This window comes from Aquarana catesbeiana, linkage group LG03, assembly GCF_042186555.1.
Source record: "Aquarana catesbeiana isolate 2022-GZ linkage group LG03, ASM4218655v1, whole genome shotgun sequence".
Classification (NCBI taxonomy): Eukaryota; Metazoa; Chordata; class Amphibia; order Anura; family Ranidae; genus Aquarana; species Aquarana catesbeiana.
In genome coordinates this window covers 663,283,020-663,305,242 of record NC_133326.1, presented here as the reverse complement: position 1 = coordinate 663,305,242, position 22,223 = coordinate 663,283,020, and the positions used below count along the sequence as shown (strand labels likewise).

General features: G+C 47.3%; 1 protein-coding gene across 4 annotated transcripts in view; it reads left to right on the top strand.

Annotated features, from left to right (window-relative positions):
• The window catches only part of LOC141133431 (venom factor-like), a 681,995-nt gene that overhangs the window by 473,553 nt on the left and 186,219 nt on the right, over positions 1-22,223 (top strand). For all 4 annotated transcript variants that reach the window (XM_073622818.1, XM_073622817.1, XM_073622816.1 and 1 more), the window contains one exon: positions 9,214-9,273. In XM_073622818.1, the coding sequence (XP_073478919.1) occupies positions 9,214-9,273 (60 nt within the window). The remainder of the gene's footprint in view (positions 1-9,213; positions 9,274-22,223) is intronic.

Sequence of the window (22,223 nt, the reverse complement as noted above, 5' to 3'; positions counted from 1 at the left end):
GTGTGAGTTTGTGGAATGTGCGGTTCCTCAGTGGCAGGTTACCAAACATCACTTTTTCTCATGGAAGGCGATTCCGGCTCTCTACCGGCATGTGGAAGGCAATGTCTTGGCCTCGCTGGACAGAGAAGTCAGTGGTAAGGTGCATATTACCGCTGACTCATGGTCCAGCAGTCATGAACAGGGACGTTACCTAAGTTTAACGGTGCATTGGGTGACTCTGCTGGCAGCTGGGAAGGATGCAGGACAAGGTGAAGTAGTGTTGGAGGTTGTTCCGCCACCATGCCTCCAAAATGCTACTACTGGTGATTTTGACACACCTCTCTCCTCCACCCCCTCCACTTCTATTTCCTCCATGGCCTCTTCCTGTGATTTGTCCTCGGAACCAGCGGTGCTCCGTAGGCATTCAAGGGGCTATGCAAGTACACAGGCCAAAAGATGCCATGCGGTGCTTGAGCTGGTGTGCTTGGGGGACAGGAGCCACACTGGGGCAAAGATTCTGTCAGCTCTGCAGGGGCAGGTGCAGAGGTGGTTGACGCCATGCCAGCTTAAGCCAGGAATGGTGGTTTGCGACAATGGCACCAACCTTCTCTCCGCCCTCCGACAGGGACAACTGACCCATGTGCCCTGTTTGGCTCACGTCCTTAACTTGGTGGTGCAGCAGTTTTTGGGCAGTTCTTGGGCAGCATGGAGGTGGACCCTGGCACTCAGCATCAGCAGCAGTCTTTAAGGGATCATTTACAGTCCCAAGAAACCCATGGACTTGTACATGGCTGGGAGGAGGTGGCTGCGGATCATGTCGTCCTTAGTGACCCAGAGGACTCCGGACTGAATGCCTCAGCAAACCTACGCTGCATGGCCTCCCTGATCCTGCAAAGCCTGCGGAAGGATCCTCATATTCGTGGTATCAATGAGAGGGATCGTTACTGGCTGGCAACCCTCCTTGATCCACGTTACACGGGTAAGGTTGCGGACCTTCTCTTGCCGTCGCAGAGGGAACAGAGGATGAAACATCTTCGGGAAGCCTTGCACAAAGGTCTGTGCAATGCGTTCCCAGAGACTGGGAGGTTACAAACTCCTATTCCTGGACAACGTGTTGCTGAGGCTTCGGTCAGTCAAAGAAGGAGCGGTGGAGAAGGTGGCTGTCTGACCGATGCGTTCAGACAATTTTTTAGTCCACAGCCCGAAGGTATGATCGGTTCCAGCAACCATCGCAAGCGTCTGTTTTACATGGTGCAGGAATACCTAGGGGCAAGAACTGACTTGGACACCTTTCCCACCGAAAATCCTCTGGGTTACTGGGTCTTGAGGATGGATCACTGGCCAGAGCTTGCACAGTATGCAATTGAGCTACTGGCCTGTCCTGCATCCAGCATTCTTTCGGAACGCACATTCAGTGCTGCTGGAGGCTTTGTAACCGATCACAGGGTGCGCCTGTCCACCAACTCGGTCGATCGACTGACCTTCATAAAAATGAATCAGTCTTGGATCACCACCAGATACCAAGCACCTGATGCTAATGTAACCAAATAATTTTTTTTGAAATGTCAGATTCCTTCAAGACTCCCTATGCTGATGCTGAGTGACTATCCTGTTACGCTGAGTGACTGTCCGCTTCCTCCTCAATGATCATGCTGATAGCTTGTAAGAATATTTTTGGTTCTAGGCACCGCCACCAGTGGCTAAGGCCCAATTTTTTAGCCCCTGTTTAACAGGGGCGTGTAATTACAATTTTTGATGCAATAATTTGCAGCAGGGCTTGTTCCTGTGCTCCAACTAGAGTATCTGTGAGGGGTTGCAGTGTTATGGCACCAGTGCCTAAGGCCCAATTTTTCTTCCCCTGTTAAACAGGGACAAGTAATTACAATTCTTGATCTAATATGTCACAGCAGGGCCCATTTCTGCACCCACCAAGAGTAACTGTGAGAACTTACAGTGTTGTGGCACCAGCTCCACCAACACCACCACCAAAGGCCCAATTTTTCTGCCCCTGTTCAACAAGTGCATGCAATTACAATTCTTGATCTAATATTTCACAGCAGGGCCCGTTTCAGCACCCACCAAGTGTAACTGTAAGGACTTACAGTGTTGTGGCACTAGCACCACCACCACCATCACCAAAGGCCCAATTTTTCTGACCCTGTTCAATAGGGGCATGTAATTACAATTCTTGATCTAATATTTCACAGCAAGGCCCTGTGAGGGCTTACAGTGTTGTGGCAACACCAACACCTACGGCCCCAATTTCTGCAGAGTATATAGGGCAGGCCCCTACTTTCAAACATCCAACTTACAAACGACTCCTACTTGCAAATGGAAGGAGACAACAGGAAGTGAAATCATTGGGACAGAAAGTGAGGTGAAATCTTCTGAAGAGGAGCACAGACAGCAAAACAAATGTCACAGGGGAGATAACCCTTTCCTATGGTTTCCAAAAAGCTTAAACTAGATTTTTTTGGCTGGGGCTAAACACTTTAAAAATGTACCAGTTCAAAATTACAAACAGATTCTACTTAACAACAAACCTACAGTCCCTGTCTTGTTTGCACCACCTGTATACTGCTGTTCAGAGTATATAGGGCCTGGGGGCCCCACGCCTTTTCTTTTTTTCATTTGGGTGCAGGGTTCCCCTTAATATCCATACAAGACCCAAAGGGCCTGATAATGGACTGGGGGGGATACTCATGTCGTTTGTCTCACTGATTTTCATCCATATTACCGGGACCCGACATTACATTTTTGCCCCGTACACACGGTCGGACATTGATCGGACATTCCGACAAAAAAATCCTAGGATTTTTTCCGACGGATGTTGGCTCAAACTTGTTTTGCGTACACACGGTCGCACAAAGTTGTCGGAATTTCCGATCGCCAAGAACGCGGTCACATACACCACGTACGACAAGACTATAAAAGGCCATTTCAGAACCAAGCGCAGCACCCTTTGAGCTCCTTTTGCTAATCTCGTGTTAGTAAAAGTTTGGTGAGAGACGATTCGCGCTTTTTCAGACTCGTGGTTTTCAGATCATTTTCTGCTGTTCAGTTTTTGCTTGTGGGTTTGTATCTGCTCTTCAGTGCGTGCAGTGAGTTCGTATTTGATTATTCATTGCGTTCTTGTCTGCTCGTTGCTGTTTTTCAGGTCGCTCTTCACAGGCCTTGCTGTTCTTCAGTGCGTTCTGTTACTTCGTTCTGAGCAGCCGACCGTTTTCTAGCCATGTTGCGTATACGTACTCCTCGTAGAGTTTGTGCTGTGTTGGGGCTTGGTGTTGGGGTCCTGACCTTGACACAAGTCCAGTCCATGAACAGGGTGGGGTGGAGTTCATGGACCAAGAATTGGTTGCTTCAGCGTGACCAGTTCTGTCATATGCCTTTGCTCCGTGAGATCCGTGAGAATAATCCTGATGATTTCAGGAACTTTCTCCCGATGACGGACCCCGTTTTTCACCATTTGTTGGTTTTGCTGACCCCCTATATCAGCAGGCAGGATACCTGCATGAGGCAAGCCATCACTTCGGAGCAGAGGCTCATCGCCACCCTGCGGTACTTGGTGACGGGGAGAAGCCTGCAGGACTTGAAGTTCTCGACAGGCATCTCCCCCCAGGCTCTGGGGATCATTATCCCGGAGACCTGTTCTGCCATCATCCAGGTCCTGCAGAAGGAGTATATTAAGGTAAGATTTGTATCCTTTAATATCACATTTTATTGTATTTAATGTTTGATAATATATTGTATTTCTTTCCTCATTCCCTAATTACCATGATTGTAATATGCTGTGAATGTCCCCTTTGTCCTCATGCATGCTGGATTTTTATCTAATTTTTTTTTTTCCTTCATGCATATTTGCCTTCACTTACCTCCCCAGCATGCTCTCCTGCCCATATATTCACCTCATGTAGTCACTTAACAATGTATTTTAGCAGCTCCATAGTAGTGCTTTACCCCAAACACGTCCTAAAATGTTTAGAAATGTGATTTGTGCTTTAAATTCAGGCAGAGGGCCAGAGGCTTTTTTTGGGTGTCCCTAAATCATTTGGAACCCTCCCTCCCACCAACTGCTAAGTCAGCTGATACCAATTCTCTATCTATCCTCAATCATCTATCTGCTGACTTTGCCAAACCCATACACACTATACCCACCTTTTTTGTGCTCAGATGTATGGATGAATTCCCCAAAGCATGTAGTGCAAGGGCCTGCCTGTATACTTTCAAATGGTACTGTTTCAAGTTTCTGTATACTATTATTATCTTGATAGGTAATAGCAGAATGTCCAAATATGCTAAAATGTATACAGTGTGTATTTATATCTTTGTATTATGACACTTCTTACCTGTCCAGTGGGCTGCCAATAGTGTAACTAAGGAGGGGCTGTTCAAAGTAATACTCATTATTTTAGGCATTTATTTAGGCATTCATATCTCAATGAAGTGGAGAGGGTTACCTGTCCCAGAGTTCCCCCCCCCTATAATGTTAAAAATGGCCCAGGAGAGGGGGGGGGGGGGATTTGATAGGTGTACCTTATACTTTGGTCTTAAAAAATTCCCTCTTAAAAATGTTAGCTTGATGTTGGGCAAGAATGTTTGTGTCTAATCTGCTTTCCATGTTTATGTGCAAAATGACTAATTTTTTATTTTGTTTTGACTCCACAGTTTCCTTCCACGCCACAGGAATGGCAGACTGTGGCCTCCCACTTTGCCCAGCAGTGGGACTTTCCTAACTGCAGAGGGGCAATTGATGGGAAACACGTCCACATCGTCCCACCACCCAACTCGGGGTCATACTATTACAACTACAAGGGGTTCAATAGTATTGTGATGTTGGCGGTGGTGTCGGCTAATTATGAGTTCCTGTATGTGGATGTGGGGAAGAATGGCCGGATGTCCGATGGTGGAGTCATCGCCCATACAGAGTTTTACAGGCGTCTCCAGAATGGCAGCTTGGATTGCCACCTCCAGAAGACAATGTGGAAGGACTCCCATTCGTCTTCGTTGCAGATGAAGCATTTGCGCTGGGGGACCATCTTATGTGGCCATTCCCGATGAGGACCCTCACCCCGGACCAGAGCCAGAAGAGTGGTGGAGAACATGTTTGGAATCATGGCCAGCCGGTTCCGCCTATTTCTTACACCCATACATATGGCGGAGTACAAACTGAATCACATTATCCTGGCGTGCTGTGTTCTACACAACTTTTTACGGAAACATTCTGCCAACTATGCTGCCTCAGTTGGGCCTGAGGCCGGAATTCCTAATGAACCAACCCTGATGGCGCTTGAAAGTGGCCGTCCTGGCTTGCCCTCCCTGAGTGCCTGTGATGTCCGGCTAAGATACTTTGATTTCTTTGCGGGTAGGGGGGCCATCAATACGCCAGACAATGTCTAAAACATTTTTTAAATAAAAAAAAAATAAAACCAAGGTTTGGTGACATTTCCTGCTTGTGTCTGTTTTAGCTGACCCTGACAGAAATGTGGTGAGTCCTGAAATCGGCGTGATTGTGTAATCTTACAAAGCACTGTTGGGTGTTATTTCCTAAAGGCAAAGACACTTTGCACTACAAGTGCACTTGAAACCGCACTGAAACTGCACTTGTAGTGCAAAGTGTATTTGCCCTTAGGAAATAACACATTGTCACCGAAAACACCCATTACAGCACAACAAATATTTTGTAGCGTTGAGACAATAATCCATACAATCTTGATTAACAATCTTTTTAATACCTGCACAATCACATGTGCATTTAGAAAAGGTTTTTTAAAACAAACCAACATGTTTGTTGTATAACAATTTTTGGGGTCACATTAGAAAAATTAGAAATGTCCATTTAAGATAAAACAGGCATGTTTAAAACCAACCAGAAAGACACAAATCTTGAACTTACAAAGTTCACATTTGGTAGAACTTGAAGGCAATATCAGACATGAGTATTTACAAACTGAGTTTGATATTGCATTCAGATGGGGTGAAGTCACCCCAGGAAAAGCCAAATTTTGAAGATGCACACAAATTTAAGAATGTCAACATGTGCTAGCTGCCATCACGGGGGATCAATGGACGTATTTTTTGGGGGGGGGGGGCAAACCCTTCCTCACAGCTACTTTATTTTTGAGGAAGGGGTTGCACCCCCAAAACGCGTCCATTGATCTCCCGTGATGGCAGATAGCACATGTTGACACACTGTGTGCATCTTCAAAATTTGGCTTTTCTAATATTTCTTAAAAAATTTTCAAAAAGTGTAGCACACCCATAAACAAAGGCATTTGGAGAGCTTTTAAACTCGCCCTAAAACATCAATGATGTTCTTATTTTTTTGAAGAACATCATTGATGTTTTTCTTGATGTTTTCCAATGCAACATTACACCCCATGATCTCCCCAATCAGGATCTGGGCACTTTCAGTGGTGAAAGGATCAGGATCCACAACATCACGATCACCTAAAAAGAGAGAAACCAGAAAAAAAAAACAAACAAGTATTATAAATATGCTGGCATCCATCTCTTACCTGAGCCTGTGGTCACACACACTCACCTGTTGTGGTGACTATTTCCACCACGTCTGGAAATAGTGGTGGAAATAGGAGGGTCAACGCAAGCTGTGTGAGGACCTTCTGTATAAAGTCCTAAGTAAGGGGGTGAGTGGGGAACTAACATCCAATACCCACCTGAGTGAGTTGGCCCCTCCTCCTCCTGCTGCCACAACTCCACCACCACAGCCACAGCGTGGAAGGAAGACCAGAGAGTGATGGCCCTGGGTTCAGTCTGGTCTGAAGATGCAGCCTCTTGTATGACCACAGCCTGGGGACACAGATGTCATCTGCTGCTTGCCGGATCTCTGGGACTTCTGGACCAGACTGCACTCCCTTAGATATGAACTCCTCAGGCCACCAATTTTCCAAGAAAATAGTTGATGTGTGCCCTGGGGCCAAAGGCTTCACCCATTTCAGCTGTTTCTCCAGAGTTGCCTCCCTCTTTGTTTGGTTCTGAGCCATTAATAAAGGAATTTTTTTTACAATTATACTCGCCTATGTGTGTTTTCCTTTTAAAAGGACAGTTTGCTAGTGAGGAGGCAGGTACATTTCTAATATACAATGTGAAATTAACAAGAGACGCCAACACCAAACAACCTCCTTGAGATTAAATAATACAAGATATCAATGGTGTTGTGGTAACTTGACATACAAAACACACACAAAAATATTATGGAGTAAAACACACAAAAAAATAAAATAAAAACATCAGACGTTTTAAAAATACAAAACACAAAAAAAACAAAAAAAACAGCCTTGGAAAAAAGACAAACCACCAAACAAATACAAAAACAGCCTTGAAAAAAAGAAAAAATATTTAAAAACAACTCAAAAAATATTTGGTCAGATGTGACAAATGTAAATATATTGAGGGAATCCCAATAAATAATAAAGAAATACGTTTGTGAGAAGTCTGTGTGAATATGAGCAGCAAAACTACTTCATTCTTCTCACATTATAAAGAAGAAGAGAGTGCGCTGCATTAAACTATTTTTGACATTGCAGCGTGACGAAAGTGCTGTATCCATTCTGAACGCTATTTTTACCAGACCAAGCTGTTCCGTCTCGGAATTTCACCTGAGCATGCGTGGCACTTTGTGCGTCGGAAATGGCCACACACGGTCGGAATTGATGCAATCGGATTTTGTTGTCGGAAAATTTTATAGCCTGCTCCCAAACTTTGTGTGTCGGAAAATCCGATGGAAAATGTCCGATGGAGCCCACACACGGTCGGAATTTCCGACAACACGCTCCAATCGGACATTTTCCATCGGAAAATCTGACCGTGTGTACGGGGCATAAAGCCGTAAGCAGTTTTAAATTACTTTTATTCCTTTAAAAATGTCATTTTGTGCAGGGACTGTTCTAAGCACGGGAAACACGCGCCACTTTACAGGCATACTATAGACACCTCCCAGGTACGATATTTAAAGGAATATTTCCCTTTTTTTTCACTTATTTCTTTCACATAATTAAAATCACTGCTCCCGAAAAAACGTGCATTTTTAAAACTTTTTTTTGCATTGATACATGTCCCCTGGGGCAGGACTCGGGTCCCCAAACCCTTTTTAGGACAATACCATGCAAATTAGAATTTAAAATTAGCACTTTTGATTTTGAACGTTTGAGTCCCATAGACTTCAATGGTTTTCTAACGTTTGTGCAAAGTTTCGGTCTGTTCGCAAGTTCTGGTGCGAACCGAACTGGGGGGTGTTCGGCTCATCCCTAACAGACACCAATAAAAACTGACAAGCATTCTAATCGCTCTCCACTCTATCCAAAACTAAAAAACGTTTTGCCTTTAGTTATACTTTAATTGGTGGATGTGTATGGATTATTTTTGATTAAGGATATTGTTTAGTGTCACTTTTACCAGTGGCGGCTGGTGCTCCCTCGGTCAGGGGGGGCTTCAGTCAGACCTGACCACAGACATCCCCCCGTCACTCCAGTCTGCCAGCTCACCACCCCACACTACCCCCCCTGTCGCTTGAGCCCACCACCGCATACCGTACCCACACCCCTGTTATCCCTGAACTTACCCCATGCAGGTCACGGCTGCGCTGGTGGCTTCCCCCATCTCCTCTGTGTCCAGGCCATCACTTCTCTCCTCCATGTCCCGGCCATTGCTTCTCCTCCCAGCCAATGGGGTCTTCAGACTCCCTTCCAATGAGGTCTTAGGACTCCCGACCAATGGGGTCTCAGGACCAGCTTCCTGATTGGCCGCTAGAAGAAACAGGAAGACATTAGCAAATATTGATTTACTAATGTCACACAACAACGTGGGCTCAGGGCGCAGTGCTCTGCACCCCCAGCCCACCCTTTTTGAAGCCAATTGGAGCCTTCGGCTCTAATCACGTGCTTAAAAAAAAAAAAACATAGTAATCCATGTGTCAGTCACCCTGCATGTAGATTAGGGGCCGGGCGCATGGATTAGGGGGGCGGCACCCCTGTGTCCCTAATGAGCGGCTGCCACTGACTTTTACTAAGGTGTATTTGACACTATTATGCACTCTCTGAAGCTGGGAGACAGTGTCTAGGATCAGGCAGTAGATTTCTTCACAGCTGATTACTGACAATGACAACAAAAATTTAAGTTACGTTAAAGTCAAAGTGATTTACTTTGTTTCAATCTGTAATCTTAGTTCTAATTTGACAAATTTTCTTTAACTTTCACACAAACTAAATTTGATTGCAGACCCAACTGAACAAAAAGTTTGAAGTGACCGCAAAAGGCAAAGGACAAGGAACACTGACGGTAAGGTCATACCGCTTTAATTTTCCAGTACTGAAATCTAAATTATGAAGGGGCTATGCATAAGGAGATATCTTTCAAGGATCATCATTTTGTAAATACATTGTTAAAGTAGTACTCCTTCCAGAAACGTCTATTTTTTTAGATACAAAGATAGAGATGAAGATATCTCCATCAGATATCTTCTGAAGTCTATAGCCATAGTGCACTTTCCATAATTCCTGTCCTGATGTGAAAGGCAAGGATTGGCAGTAGGCTGAACTCTTAATTCCCCTCTCTACAGTGTACTCTGCATATATTCCTATGAAAAATCTACTAAGGGGGCAGTAAAAACACAATGCTTATCTTTAGACCATTAGAGAAGATAGCACCGCAGGCTCTTGCAGATACAATTAATTAAATCTCAGAAAATGCCAAAGTGTTTCTGGAGTGCCGATTTACCTTAATAAACTTTTGAGAAGGGAAAGGGGATACATGACTGAAACCTTTAAATGCCTTAAGGGTGTAAATAAGGTTCAGGAGGGCAGTATTTTCAATATGAAGCTAAGATCAAGAACATAGGGACATGACCACCAGTGATGAGGATGTGACGCTGTTGAGCTGGGGGAGGAGCCTGTCCATGGTGGACCAGCTGGAGACTAACAGCGTGAGAGGCCGGGACAAGCTCCACGGATGACAGCCCACAATTGCGCCTGAATGCCGGCAGAAGGACAGGAGTGCTGAGCGTAGGGAGAGTATCGGAAGTAGGGATGAGCTTTGTGTTCGAATCGAACGCATGTTCGACTTGAACATTGTGTGTTCATTCGCCGAATTACGAACAATATGGGCCGTTCGCACCAAATTCGAGTGGCGCGTCACGGCCCATAATTCACTGCGGCATCGCAGTGCATTGCTGGCTGATGATTGGCCAAGCATGCACTATGACCCGCATGCTTGGCCAATCACAGCGCCGTCTGTACAGAGAGCCGTAATTGGCCAAAGCCAGGGTGGCTTTGGCCAATTATGGCTCAGGGGGTTTAGTACACGGCCCACACTTTATAAGGCTGCCTGCATGGCGGCCCTGTGTAGTGTGTTCCGTCGTTGAGAGAGAGATAGAGAGACAGTGTCATTTGATTTAAGTTAGATAGATATATATATACATCCTAGGTGTTGTGTGTGTGTGTGTTTGTGTGTGTGTATATATATATCCAATGTATTCAATTTAGCTAGATCCGTTCCTGTTATTCTCTTCCTACTACTGACAGGCAGGCAGGTGTTTTTACAGTATTTACAGCTACCTGAAGAAAATTGCTGGTGTTCTTCTGATCCTATTAGCCCGATTAGCTACAGTATTTACAGTTAGTCAGTCAGTTCTGATCCTATTAGTACAGTACCGCAGGCAGTATTTACAAGTTAGTGTAGTGCGTGCTCTGCACAGTGTGCACCTAAAGCTACCTGAAAAAAATTAGTGGTGTTATTCTGATCCTATTAGTACAGTACCGCAGGCAGTTGTAATATTTACAAGTTAGTGTAGTGCGTCCTCTGCACAGTGTGCACCTAAAGCTACCTGAAGAAAATTAGTGGTGTTCTTCTGATCCTATTAGTCCAGTATCGCAGGCAGCTGCAGTATTTACAAGTTAGTGTAGTGCGTCCTCTGCTCAGTGTGCACCTAAAGCTACCTGAAGAAAATTAGTGGTGTTCTTCTGATCCTATTAGTACAGTACCGCAGGCAGCTGCAGTATTTACAAGTTAGTGTAGTGCATCCTCTGCACAGTGTGCACCTAAAGCTACCTAAAGAAAATTAGTGGTGTTCTTCTGATCCTATTAGTACAGTACCACAGGCAGCTGTAGTATTTACAAGTTAGTGTAGTGCATCCTCTGCACAGTGTGCACCTAAAGCTACCTGAAGACAATTAGTGGTGTTTTTCCAATCCTATTAGTACAGTATCACAGGCAGCTGCAATATTTACAAGTAAGTGTAGTGCGTCCCCTGCACAGTGTGCACCTAAAGCTACCTGAAGAAAATTAATGGCGTCCGCCCCTATTAATACCACAGGCAGGGAGCTACAGTATTTACAGTTGGTGTACTGTGTCCACTGCACAGTGTGCACCTAAAGCTACCTGGAGACAATTGCTGTTGTTCTGTTCCTATTAATACCACAGGCAGACAGCTACAGTATTTACAGTTAGTGTACTGTGTCCTCTGCACAGTGTGCACCTAAAGCTACCTGAATAAAATTGGTGGTGTTCTTCTGATCCTATATTAATACCACAGGCAGGCAGCTACAGTATTTACAGTTAGTGTACTGTGTCCTCTGCACAGTGTGTACCTAAAGCTACCTGAATAAAATTGGTGGTGTTCTTCTGATCCTATATAAATACCACAGGCAGGCAGCTACAGTATTTATAGTTAGTTTACTGTGTCCTCTGCACAGTGTGCACCTAAAGCTACCTGAAGACTGCTGGTGTTCTCATTCTAATAATACTACAGACAGGCAGTTGATTCTGCTAGCTGCAGTATCAGTATATATATACATCCCAGCTTTGTGCAGCTCCATCTCACTGCAGGCCATTAGTATGTCTGGAAGGCCAACAAGGAGAGGCAGTCAGTCACAAGCCAATAAAAGAGGGCAAGCAGGCTCTGTGTCTAGAGGCAACAGTGCTGGTCATGGAGACGGTGCATCCTCATCAGCACATGGCCGTGGGACAGCTGGCCGTGTTGAGCCGCAACATGCGGAAGACTTGGTAGAGTGGATGACCAAGACGTCCTCATCCTCCTCATCCTCTCTCACCCAGGCTCAGGGTACTTTGTCTGGCAAAGCAGCTGCCAATGCAGCCTCTTCCCTCGGCTCAATGGCATCAGTCATTCCTTCCCTAGCCCCACCATGTCCTCCTGAGGAGTCCCCCGAACTGTTTTACCACAGTGTTGGGTACATGCTCCAGTAGGATGCCCAGCGTTTTGAAGGCTCCAATGATGGTACCCAGCTAGAGGAAGGCAGTAACGTGAGCCCAGAGAGAGGGGGTGCCCTAGAAGGACAGCAATCTGGCAGTCATGTTCCCCCAGCTGCAGCATACTGCCAGCTTTGCTCCAGTGATGAGGAGGGAGGGGATGATGAGGTCACTGACTCCACATGGGTGCCTGATAGGATAGAGGAGGAGGAGGCACATCACCAACGAGGCAGGATGCCCTCCAGGGGCCAGCTTAAGGGCAGCAGACCGACTGCATCACACCGCAGAGCTCCGCATGTGCAGGGCGTTGCTGTCTCTGTGCATCATTCCAAAAGTTCTTTAGTGTGGGCCTTTTTTGAGACAAGTGCATCAGATCCCACCGCTGCTATTTGCAACATATGTCTCAAGCGTATCTTGCGTGGCCAAACCATCTCCCGCTTGGGCACCACATGATTGACCAGATATAGGTTGACCTGCCATGCAGTTCATTGGCAAGCGTACCTAAAAGACCCACACCAAAGAACAAAGAGGACCTCTCCTTGCTCCTTATCAGCTGGCATCTCCAACCCCACTATACCTTCAGTCCTCTCTGAGACCTGCACTGAGAGGAATGAAGGTGTAGAATTAGGTGTGTCACAGCCAAGTACTTGGGGGCAATCTGCTATTGGTACACCAACGTCAGATTGTACCAGGCAAATTTCCCTGCCCCAGCTGCTGCACCGCCGAAAGAAGTTCGCTCCCAGCCATCCACATGCCCAGCGGTTGAATGCTAGCTTGGCTAAATTGCTAGCACTTCAACTGCTGCCTTTTCAGTTGGTAGACTCTGCCCCCTTCCGTGAGTTTGTGGAATGTGCAGTTCCTCAGTGGCAGGTTCCCAAACGCCAATTTTTCTCACGAAAGGCAATTCTGGCTCTCTACCGGCATGTGGATGGCAATGTCTTGGCCTCGCTGGACAGGATGGTCAGCGGTAAGGTGCATATTACCACTGACTCATGGTCCAGCAGGCATGGACAGGTACGTTACTTATCCTTCACCGTGCACTGGTGACTATTCTGGCAGCTGGGAAGCATGCAGGACAGGGTGCAGTAGTGTTGGAGGTTGTTTCGCCACCACGCCTCCAAAATACTACTAGTGGTGATTCAGCCACACCTCTCTCCTCCACCCCCTCCTCTTCTTCTTCCTCCATGGCCTCTTCCTGCGCTGATTTGTCTTCGGAAACCAGCAGCGCTCCGTAGGCGTTCAAGGGGCTACGCAAGCACGCAGGCCAAAAGAGGCCATGCGGTGCTTGAGCTGATGTGCTTGGTGGACAGGAGCCACACTGGGGCAGATATTCTGTCAACTCTGCAGGGGCAGGTTCAGAGGTGGTTGACGCCATACCAGCTTAAGGCAGGTATGGTGGTTTGCGACAATGGCACCAACCTCCTCTCCGCCCTCCAACAGGAACAACTAACCCATGTGCCCTGTTTGGCTCACGTCCTTAACTTGGTGGTGCAGCGGTTCTTGGGCAGGTACCCAGGCTTACAGAATGTCCTGAGGCAGGCCAGGAAAGTCTGTGTGCATTTCCGCAGGTCATATAATGCCAGTGCTCAGTTGGCTGACCTCCAAAAGAAATTTAACCTGGCCATCAATGAGTACCTGTGTGACTATGGCACCAGGACAGGGTCAGGGGAGCTTGTTTTTTTTTTCCCCATGCCAGTGGGCCATGATCAGGGATGCATGCACTGTCCTGTCACCATGTGAGGAGGCCACGAGGATGGTGAGCAGTGACAGTGCATGCATCAGTGACACTGTCCCCCTCTGCGTGGAATAATGGACAGGGCACTTGAGGCAGAACAGAGGCAGGAAGAGGAGGACTTCCTTAGCTCTCAAGGTCCCTTTATCCAGACAGTGTTCCTGCGTGCCCGCTGATCACACAGGAAGAGAACGAGGAGGAGGAGGAAGAGGAGGAAGAGGAGGATTATGTCAGCATGGAGGTGGAGCCCGGCACTCAGCATCAGCAGCAGTCTTTAAGGGATCATTTACAGGCCCAAGAAACCCATGGACTTGTACGTGGCTGGGAGGAGGTGGCTGCGGATCATGTCGTCCAGAGGACTCTGGACCGAATGCCTCAGCAAACCTACGCTGCATGGCCTCCCTGATCCTGCAAAGCCTGCAGGAGGATCCTCGGATTCGTGGCATCAAGGAGAGGGATCAATACTGGCTTGTAACCCTCCTTGATCCACGTTACAAGGGTACAAGGGTAATGATGGGCACTGACAGGTGGCACCAATGGACACTGATGGGTGGCACTGATGACCATGATTGGTGGCACTGATGACACTAATGGGTGGCAATGCTGGGCATAACTGAAATATAATTTGTGGGCACTGATTGGCACAGAATGGGCACAGACTGGGCACATTGGAGACATGTGGATGGCCACCGGGTACAAACCTGGCCATCCACATGTTGCCCCCTTCCCTGGTGGTCCTAGTGGCATCCCTGGTGGTCCAGTGTGGTCATCTGAGGGGGGATGCGCTGATAAACAATCAGCACAGACCCCCCCGTCAGGAGAGCTGCCAATCGTCTCTCCTCTACTCGCGTCTGTCAGACGCGAGTGAGGAAAAGTCGATCAACGGCTCTTCCTATTGACATCGTGATCAGCCGTGATTGGACATGGCTGATCACGTGGTAAAGAGCCTCCGCCGATTGACACACCGCTCCACCAATCGCCACGATGCACGCCCCCGCAGGCGTGTGGCGGCATGTTATCCTGCTGGACGTCATATGATGCCCAGTCAGGATAAGGGAACCACCGCCCGGCCTTCAATCTGCTATAGGCCGGGCGGGAAGTGGTTAAGCATCATTAAAATCACTGCTCCTGAAAAAACGGACGTTTTTAAAACTTTTTTTTTTGCATTGATACATATCCCCTGGGGCAGGACCCAGGTCCCCAAACCCTTTTTAGATCAATACCATGCAAATTAGCCTTTAAAATTAGCACTTTTGATTTTGAACGTTCGAGTCCCATAGACTTCAATAGGGTTCTAACGTTCGTGCAAATTTTCGGTCCGTTCGCAGGTTCTGGTGCGAATCGAACCGAGGGGTGTTCGGCTCATCCCTAATCGGAAGGAACACGCTTTGAAGTCTGCCCTGGCCAGCCCCTCCCGCCCCCGCGCTCCTTCCCTCCTTTGCGTCAGGACTAAGAAGGGAACGCGCAGGGGGAGAGGTGAGCAATAAATAAACGGACAAATTGTATGCTGACTTATCAACCCTGCCTATGTACTGGTCTTCCTCCCCAGGTGGAAGGACTCTATTGTGTATATGATAGATTTTAAAGTAACTTCTGTGGCTAAGCAAGTTGGAGGAAAAACAGAGTAATAAGCCAGTGAAGAGGGGGCAGTGAAGTGGTTAAGGCACCCAAGAGTGTGCTGTCATAAACATTTAAAAGAAAGCCGTAACAGAGTGCAGTTTAAAGCACTTACAAAAACAAACTGAGGAACGGTATATGCTTGAACTGAGGCACTATCATATGAACTAAATATACTGTATTGACTGTGTAAAACTGTATAGAAGAGTTCAAGTACTACTGGATGAATGAAACACATCTTTTTTAAATAAACAGGTGTGCTTTATTGTATCACAAGGAAGAAGGTTACAGAATACCTCTTGACATAATTCAGAACATTACATGACAGATAAGCATGAGCAATCGCATAGCAGTGTCATACATGTGCAGGAGGTGAAACATCAGTATATATTAATATTTTAGACAAGATGATCACAGAGAAAAGTACCTCATGTATCCGGGGACTACCCCTCCCTCCCCCCCACATAATACATAAATCCACTGTGGTTCCCTAAGATGAGAGCCAAGGTGTCCACACTTTCTCAAATTTCCATGGACAACCTCGATTGATATATGTGATTCTGTACATAGGTATAGCTGCCTCAATCTGTGCCTCCCAGGCCGACACGGTCGGGGGTGAGGGGTCTGTCCACTTCATCAGTATCTCCTTCTTGGCATAATAAAGTAGAAAGGAAACAAGCAATTTTAAATGATAGGCTCTTTGTTCATTGTCATGAATCCCGAGAAGGGCCAACTCTGGAGTGATTGGTATGGATATTTGCAACCTGGAATTTATCTCTGCAAATATTGCACACCAATATGTTGCTATCAATGGGCATTCCCAGAACATGTGGAAAAAGGTTCCAATTTGACACTTACATTTGTTACACATAGGGTCTCTGTCAGGGAATATGCGATGGAGTCTCTGTGGGGTGTAGTAAGTCCTATGTATAAATTTGACCTGGATTAATTTATCCTTGGATGCAATCACCAGTTTAGGGCCATTATCTAGACATTCCTCCCAATCCTCTCTGTCTAATGATGGAATGTCGGTGTGCCAACTGTCCCATAATTTTGCTATTTTTGGAGAGTCCTTACCCAGGAGTACAGCATACAAGGTGGAAAGGGGCTTAGAGACATTTCCAGACGCCAATAGCTCCTCAATAGGATCTGCCTGAAGCAAAGGTGTCTGAGGAAACTGAGCCCGTGCTGCATGTCTTAGTTGAAAACATCTAAACCTCATCCCTCTGGGCAGCTGGAATTTAGTCATTATTTCCGCTATAGAGAGCAATTCCCCTCTGGGCATAATTTGTTCTATAGTTGTAATGCAGAACCTGGCCCAAAGCTGTGGGTCAGGCACAGTCCGGAAGTGTTTAAGAGCTGGATTTCCCCACAGCGGGTTCGCTGGCGATAACTGACCCGGAGAGAGGAATCTACGTCTTGCAGCCACCCACACCCTCCACGTTGCCCGAGTGGGTTCGGGAACTCGCGTATACGCACCCGGACCTCGATAGGGAAAGTTACGTAGATCAGTAAGGGAGCCCAAATAGTTTGCCTCAAGGCAGACTGCCGCATTCATTTTAGAGCCTTGAAACCACCAGTAAACCGACACCAACATAGCCGCCCAGTAGTAGACCTGAAAATTGGGGAGGGCTAATCCTCCAAAACAGGCAGGCAGCCACAGAGTGGAGCGCGCCAATCTGGGGTTCCCACCCCTCCAAATAAAGGTTCCCACCAGACCACCAACCTCCCTAAAAAACGAAGCAGGGACCCATACCGGGGAATTTCTAAAAACATAGTTGAATTTAGGAAGTATCATCATCTTAATGAGGTTGATGCGTCCCAATAGATTTAAGGGCAAGTCAGCCCAGGCCAAACACTTCGCACGCAACGTACTCACGATAGGGCTCAAATTTTTAATTATAAAGTCTGATGGGTTTTTCGGGATCACTATCCCTAAATATTTAAACTCCATCACCCACTGTAGTGGGGAGGATGATGGCCCAGAGGCAGCTGCGACGTCCAGAGGGAACAGTACTGATTTGGTCCAGTTGATCTTTATACCAGATAACCCCCCAAAGTTGTCAAAGATTCTCAAGGCCGCAAGGAGAGACGGGCCCGCATCATTCAGGTATAGAAGCGCGTCGTCCGCGTACAGAGACAGCCGCTCTTCCAACAGACCCACCCGCAAGCCCAGGACATCCGGAGCACTCCTGACTGAGATTGCCAGTGGCTCCCATGCCAGAGCGAACAGGCTGGGGGAGAGCGGGCAGCCCTGTCTCGTGCCGCGGAATAGATCAAAGGGCTCCGAGACCCAATTATTTGTACGGACCCTAGCTCTGGGGGCCTGATACAACAATCGAATGACATGTATAAACTTAGGGCCAAACCCAAATCTCTGTAATACCAGCCACAAATAGTTCCACTCCACAGAGTCAAACGCCTTTTCGGCGTCGAGAGAGGCTACAACTCTGGTCCCTACATTGTCATGTGGAATGGTAAGATTAAGAAAGAGACGCCTCAGATTGATATCGGTTCCCTTGCCAGGCATAAATCCGGTCTGATCTATACCGATCAGGTCTTCTATGACGTGAGATAAGCGGATAGCCAGAACTTTCGCAAAGATCTTGGCGTCTACATTAAGTAGCGATATCGGCCTGTACGAGGCACACTCTAGCGGATCCTTACCCGGCTTGGGAATCAACACAATTACTGCCTCGTTCATTGACTCTGGTAAAGATTCTAGGGCCATAAAATTAGATAATAGCGAGGTTAATTTAGGAGCTAGAATTTCGCTGAAGTTGGAATAGACTTCAGATGGTAGGCCATCTGCCCCAGGAGCCTTCCCCCCCTTGAGATGTCCCATAGCGACCTGAATCTCCTCTAGCGAGATATCCTTCTCCAATTCTTCCCTGGCTTCCGCTGTTAAGTTAGGGATGGATAGTGAATCGAGAAACCTGGCCAGGTCTGAGTCAGACGCCTCAGACCTGGAGGAGTAAACCTCTCGGAAGTATTCCCGAAAACGAGTGTTAATATTTTGGGGGGATGTGAGTAACTGGCCGGAACTGTCCCTGATGGAACCAATAGGGGTAGCTGGGATATTACCCTTAGCCAACCATGCAAGGAGTTTCCCATTTTTCCCCCCATGTTCGAACACTCTTTGGGCCGAAAAGAGTAGCGCTTTATCCGTTTGTGCCATCCTAGCTGTGGAGAGTCTGCATAAAGCCCATTTCCACTCCCTATATCGGTCATCTCCCGGGTTAGCGACAAAGTCAGCCTCCAGAATAGCCGCCCGTCTCTCAAGTTCCTCCAATTCATGAGCGGAGTCACGTTTAAGGCGAGCAATACTGGTCATAAACTCCCCTCTAGCCCAAGCCTTAAAGGTGTCCCACAGCACGGTCGGTGGGGCAGAATCCACATTATCCGTCCAAAAATTGCAAATGGCTGCTGTGAGGGGTTCCTGTAGTCGCTCGTCATCAGCCCAGAACTTGGACAGCTTCCAAAGCCGGGGGCCCGGGGGGGCAGTCAAAGTCAACGTCAGGCAGAGGGGCGTGTGGTCAGAGATTCCCCTGGGAAGCACAGAAATGTCTTTAACAAATTGTAAGGCAGGGCATGAGGCATATATCAGATCAATTCGAGATAGAGTTTTATGAGAAGCAGAGTGGCAAGTAAATACCTTTGAGGTCGGGTATATGTGTCTCCAGACATCAGTGAGGGCATAAAGATCAGCCCACTGTCTGAGGTCTGGAGTGTCACGAGCCGACCGGTGCAACCTATCTTGTTCCACCGAGGGGGCCATGTTAAAATCTCCCAGTAAATAAACAAAAGTTGTATCATATTGTACCACAGTTTGCATGATTTCATGAAGAATACTACCGTTAGCTGGAGGGGGAATATACAATCCAACTAATACCACAGTTTTGTCATATATGTTAGCATATAAAATTACGTATCTACCCTCCTTGTCTGTCTTGACTTCCAGAAGCCTAAACGGCACTGTCTTGTGTACTAAGATGCTGACCCCACGGGCATACGTGGAAAATGTGGAGTGGTAATGTAGGCCGACCCAAGTCTTATTAAGGCAAATGGTTTTGATACCCTGCAGATGTGTCTCCTGGAGGATACAGATCTGCGGTTGATGCTTTTGTAGGAACTTGAACACTAGGGATCTTTTCACTGCAGTATTAAGGCCTCGCACGTTCCATGAGATTACCTTAAGTTCAGCCATTAGGTGGTAGAATTGATAGGGGTACACGGATCACCCAGCCCGAGGGATCAGCATCCGCACACTCAATTACATAAATTGTCATGCACACTCCAATATCTAGAAACCTTCCCCGTGTCGACACTCCAAAGCACATAGAAAAGAAAACAAAAAAAAACCAAAAAGAAAATCTAAAGCACCTGAAACAACAAAATAGTGTTAACAAAAACAAACCTAGCATTAAACCCCGCCCCCCACCCCGCATCCCCCACCCCAACCTAGGAATGCCTTGTTCCCCAAACATCAACAAAGAAAAATAAAACCCCAAGTTCAGGGAGCGTGAACCAGTGGGTGTAGACCCTTAGTGGAGAGGATTGTCCACGTAAGGTGACGAGAGACTCCGCCGCCATTAAGAGTTAGGAGAAAATTAGCGTTCCAACCAACAAAGGTTATTTCGAACCTTCTCATTTCGGACCATTGTGGGTGAGCAGATGTGTGGATTAAACTAGCAGCACATGCAGAATAGAAAAAATAAAAAATAAAAAAATGAAAAATAAATTAGAATATGTTCTCTGTTCAGGATAAATGAGAAAGACCATTCTGTAGCCCAGGAAGACAGGGTATGTCAAACTCTAGGCAGTCAATCTGGCAAGGTGCTGTCTCCTGCGGTTAGCAATTGATTGTCTCCCAGAGTGGAATTCCAGCCTTGGCATTCATAATAAAGGGTGCATATCTCTTGCAAGTGAAAGAAGAGGGAGAAGTGAACCTGCAATACGTGAAATGTTCACTAGAGTCCGCCAGTGGCCCTCCTTCAGGGATAAAGGTCATCACTGAAATCTGAGCTTCCAAGAGAGCCAAACAGGACATTGCTGCAGTAAATCAGTATATCATAGTTAATCTTCATTTCTAAAAATCCCAACATCTCAGGAACATCTTGTAAAGAACAAAAAAGGTTATCCCACAGTAGATTCAAACAGTGACAAGCTTGAGAGTAGATATCACCTGGCATAGCCAGGGGCACAACACTTATATTGTACACCGACAGGGAATACAAAAGGCACAACGGGTGCAAGGTTAAGTCCCCTGTTGAGATTTAAACAATCAGCGGCCAATATTCAGAGCAGAAGTACAGAAGAGCATGTTGCAGCGTTTAACGATTAGGGGGCAATGATTCCAGCCATGCGTTAGCATCCCTGGGGGAAGTAAAAAATCTGGTGGTTTCCCCGTCCTGGACCCTCAATCGTGCTGGAAACAGAACACTGTATCGAATGCACTTAAGACGCATGGCAGCCTTCACCTGGTCAAAGGAGCGTCTGAGCTTTTGAGTTTCAACAGAGTAGTCAGGGAAGATAAGTAGCTTGTTATTTTGATGGCGTATTTCTCCCTGCACTCTAGCAGCCCGTAGCACCTCATCCCTGTCACGAAAGTTCAGAAACTTTAGGATAAATGTGCGTGGCGGTGCTCCAGGAGGGCCCGGCTTGGGAGGGATCCGGTGAGCCCGTTCCACCGCATAGAAAGGTGAAAATTGAGCCCCTGGTAGGAGGGAACGTAGTAGGCCTTCAATAAACTCCGTCGGACATTTCCCCTCAGCTCCCTCCGCCAGACCTACAATACGGAGGTTGTTCCTCCTATTACGGTTTTCCTCATCTTCGGATTTATATTCCAGTGCTCTAATTTTGGTTTGCAGGGCCCTTAAGTCTGTTCCATGAGACTCTACAGTGTCCTCCACTTGCCCCAGGCGCTGTTCTGCAAAAGAAAGTCTGCCCCTAATTTTATCCATGTCCAGCCTTATTAGACCAACATCTAATTGCACAGCATCTACCTTGGAGGTAAGGGTAGTAAGGGAGGCTTGGCAGTTTCCTATAGCAGCCAGGACATCAGCCAGGCCCAGCTGCGTAGAAGGGGACTGCTCTGGCTGTTCTGTCTGGGACGCCATGTCGCTACTGGCGCGCTTCCCGGACCCCACGCGACCTACACAGGCCGCCTCTGTCTCCACCAGTTCGGGGGGAAATTTCAACTGCTTACCCCTTCCTCTGGCTGGCCGTGATGATCGGCGGTGCATGTGAAGAATCCGTCGGCTTAGAGACCTGCTGCTGATGCTGCTTAAGGAATCCTCCACAAGTGAGTGCCAGGGGTGGAGGTGATCCTAGGTGTAGCAAAATGGCCGCTGCTCCAGAGACCAGGACGGGGCCCCAGACCCTCCAACCAGCAGCTACAGGGTGCAGAAATGCTGTGGCAGTGCCCACAGGTAGTCCGGTGGCCAGGGCAGGTAACCAGGGGCTTCCAGGGAGCAAGCTGTGGCAGGGAAATGAATAGAAGCTGCCGCCGGGTGTAGCAAGATGGCCGCCGCTCCAGGCAGCAGGCCGGGGCCTCAGTCCCTCCAGCAAGCTGCTACAGGGCTTAAAGTTACTGTGGCAGTGTCCACAGGTGGTCCGGTGGCCAGGGCAGCTAAACAGGGGTCTCTGGGGAGCAGGATGTGGCCAGAGATTGTGT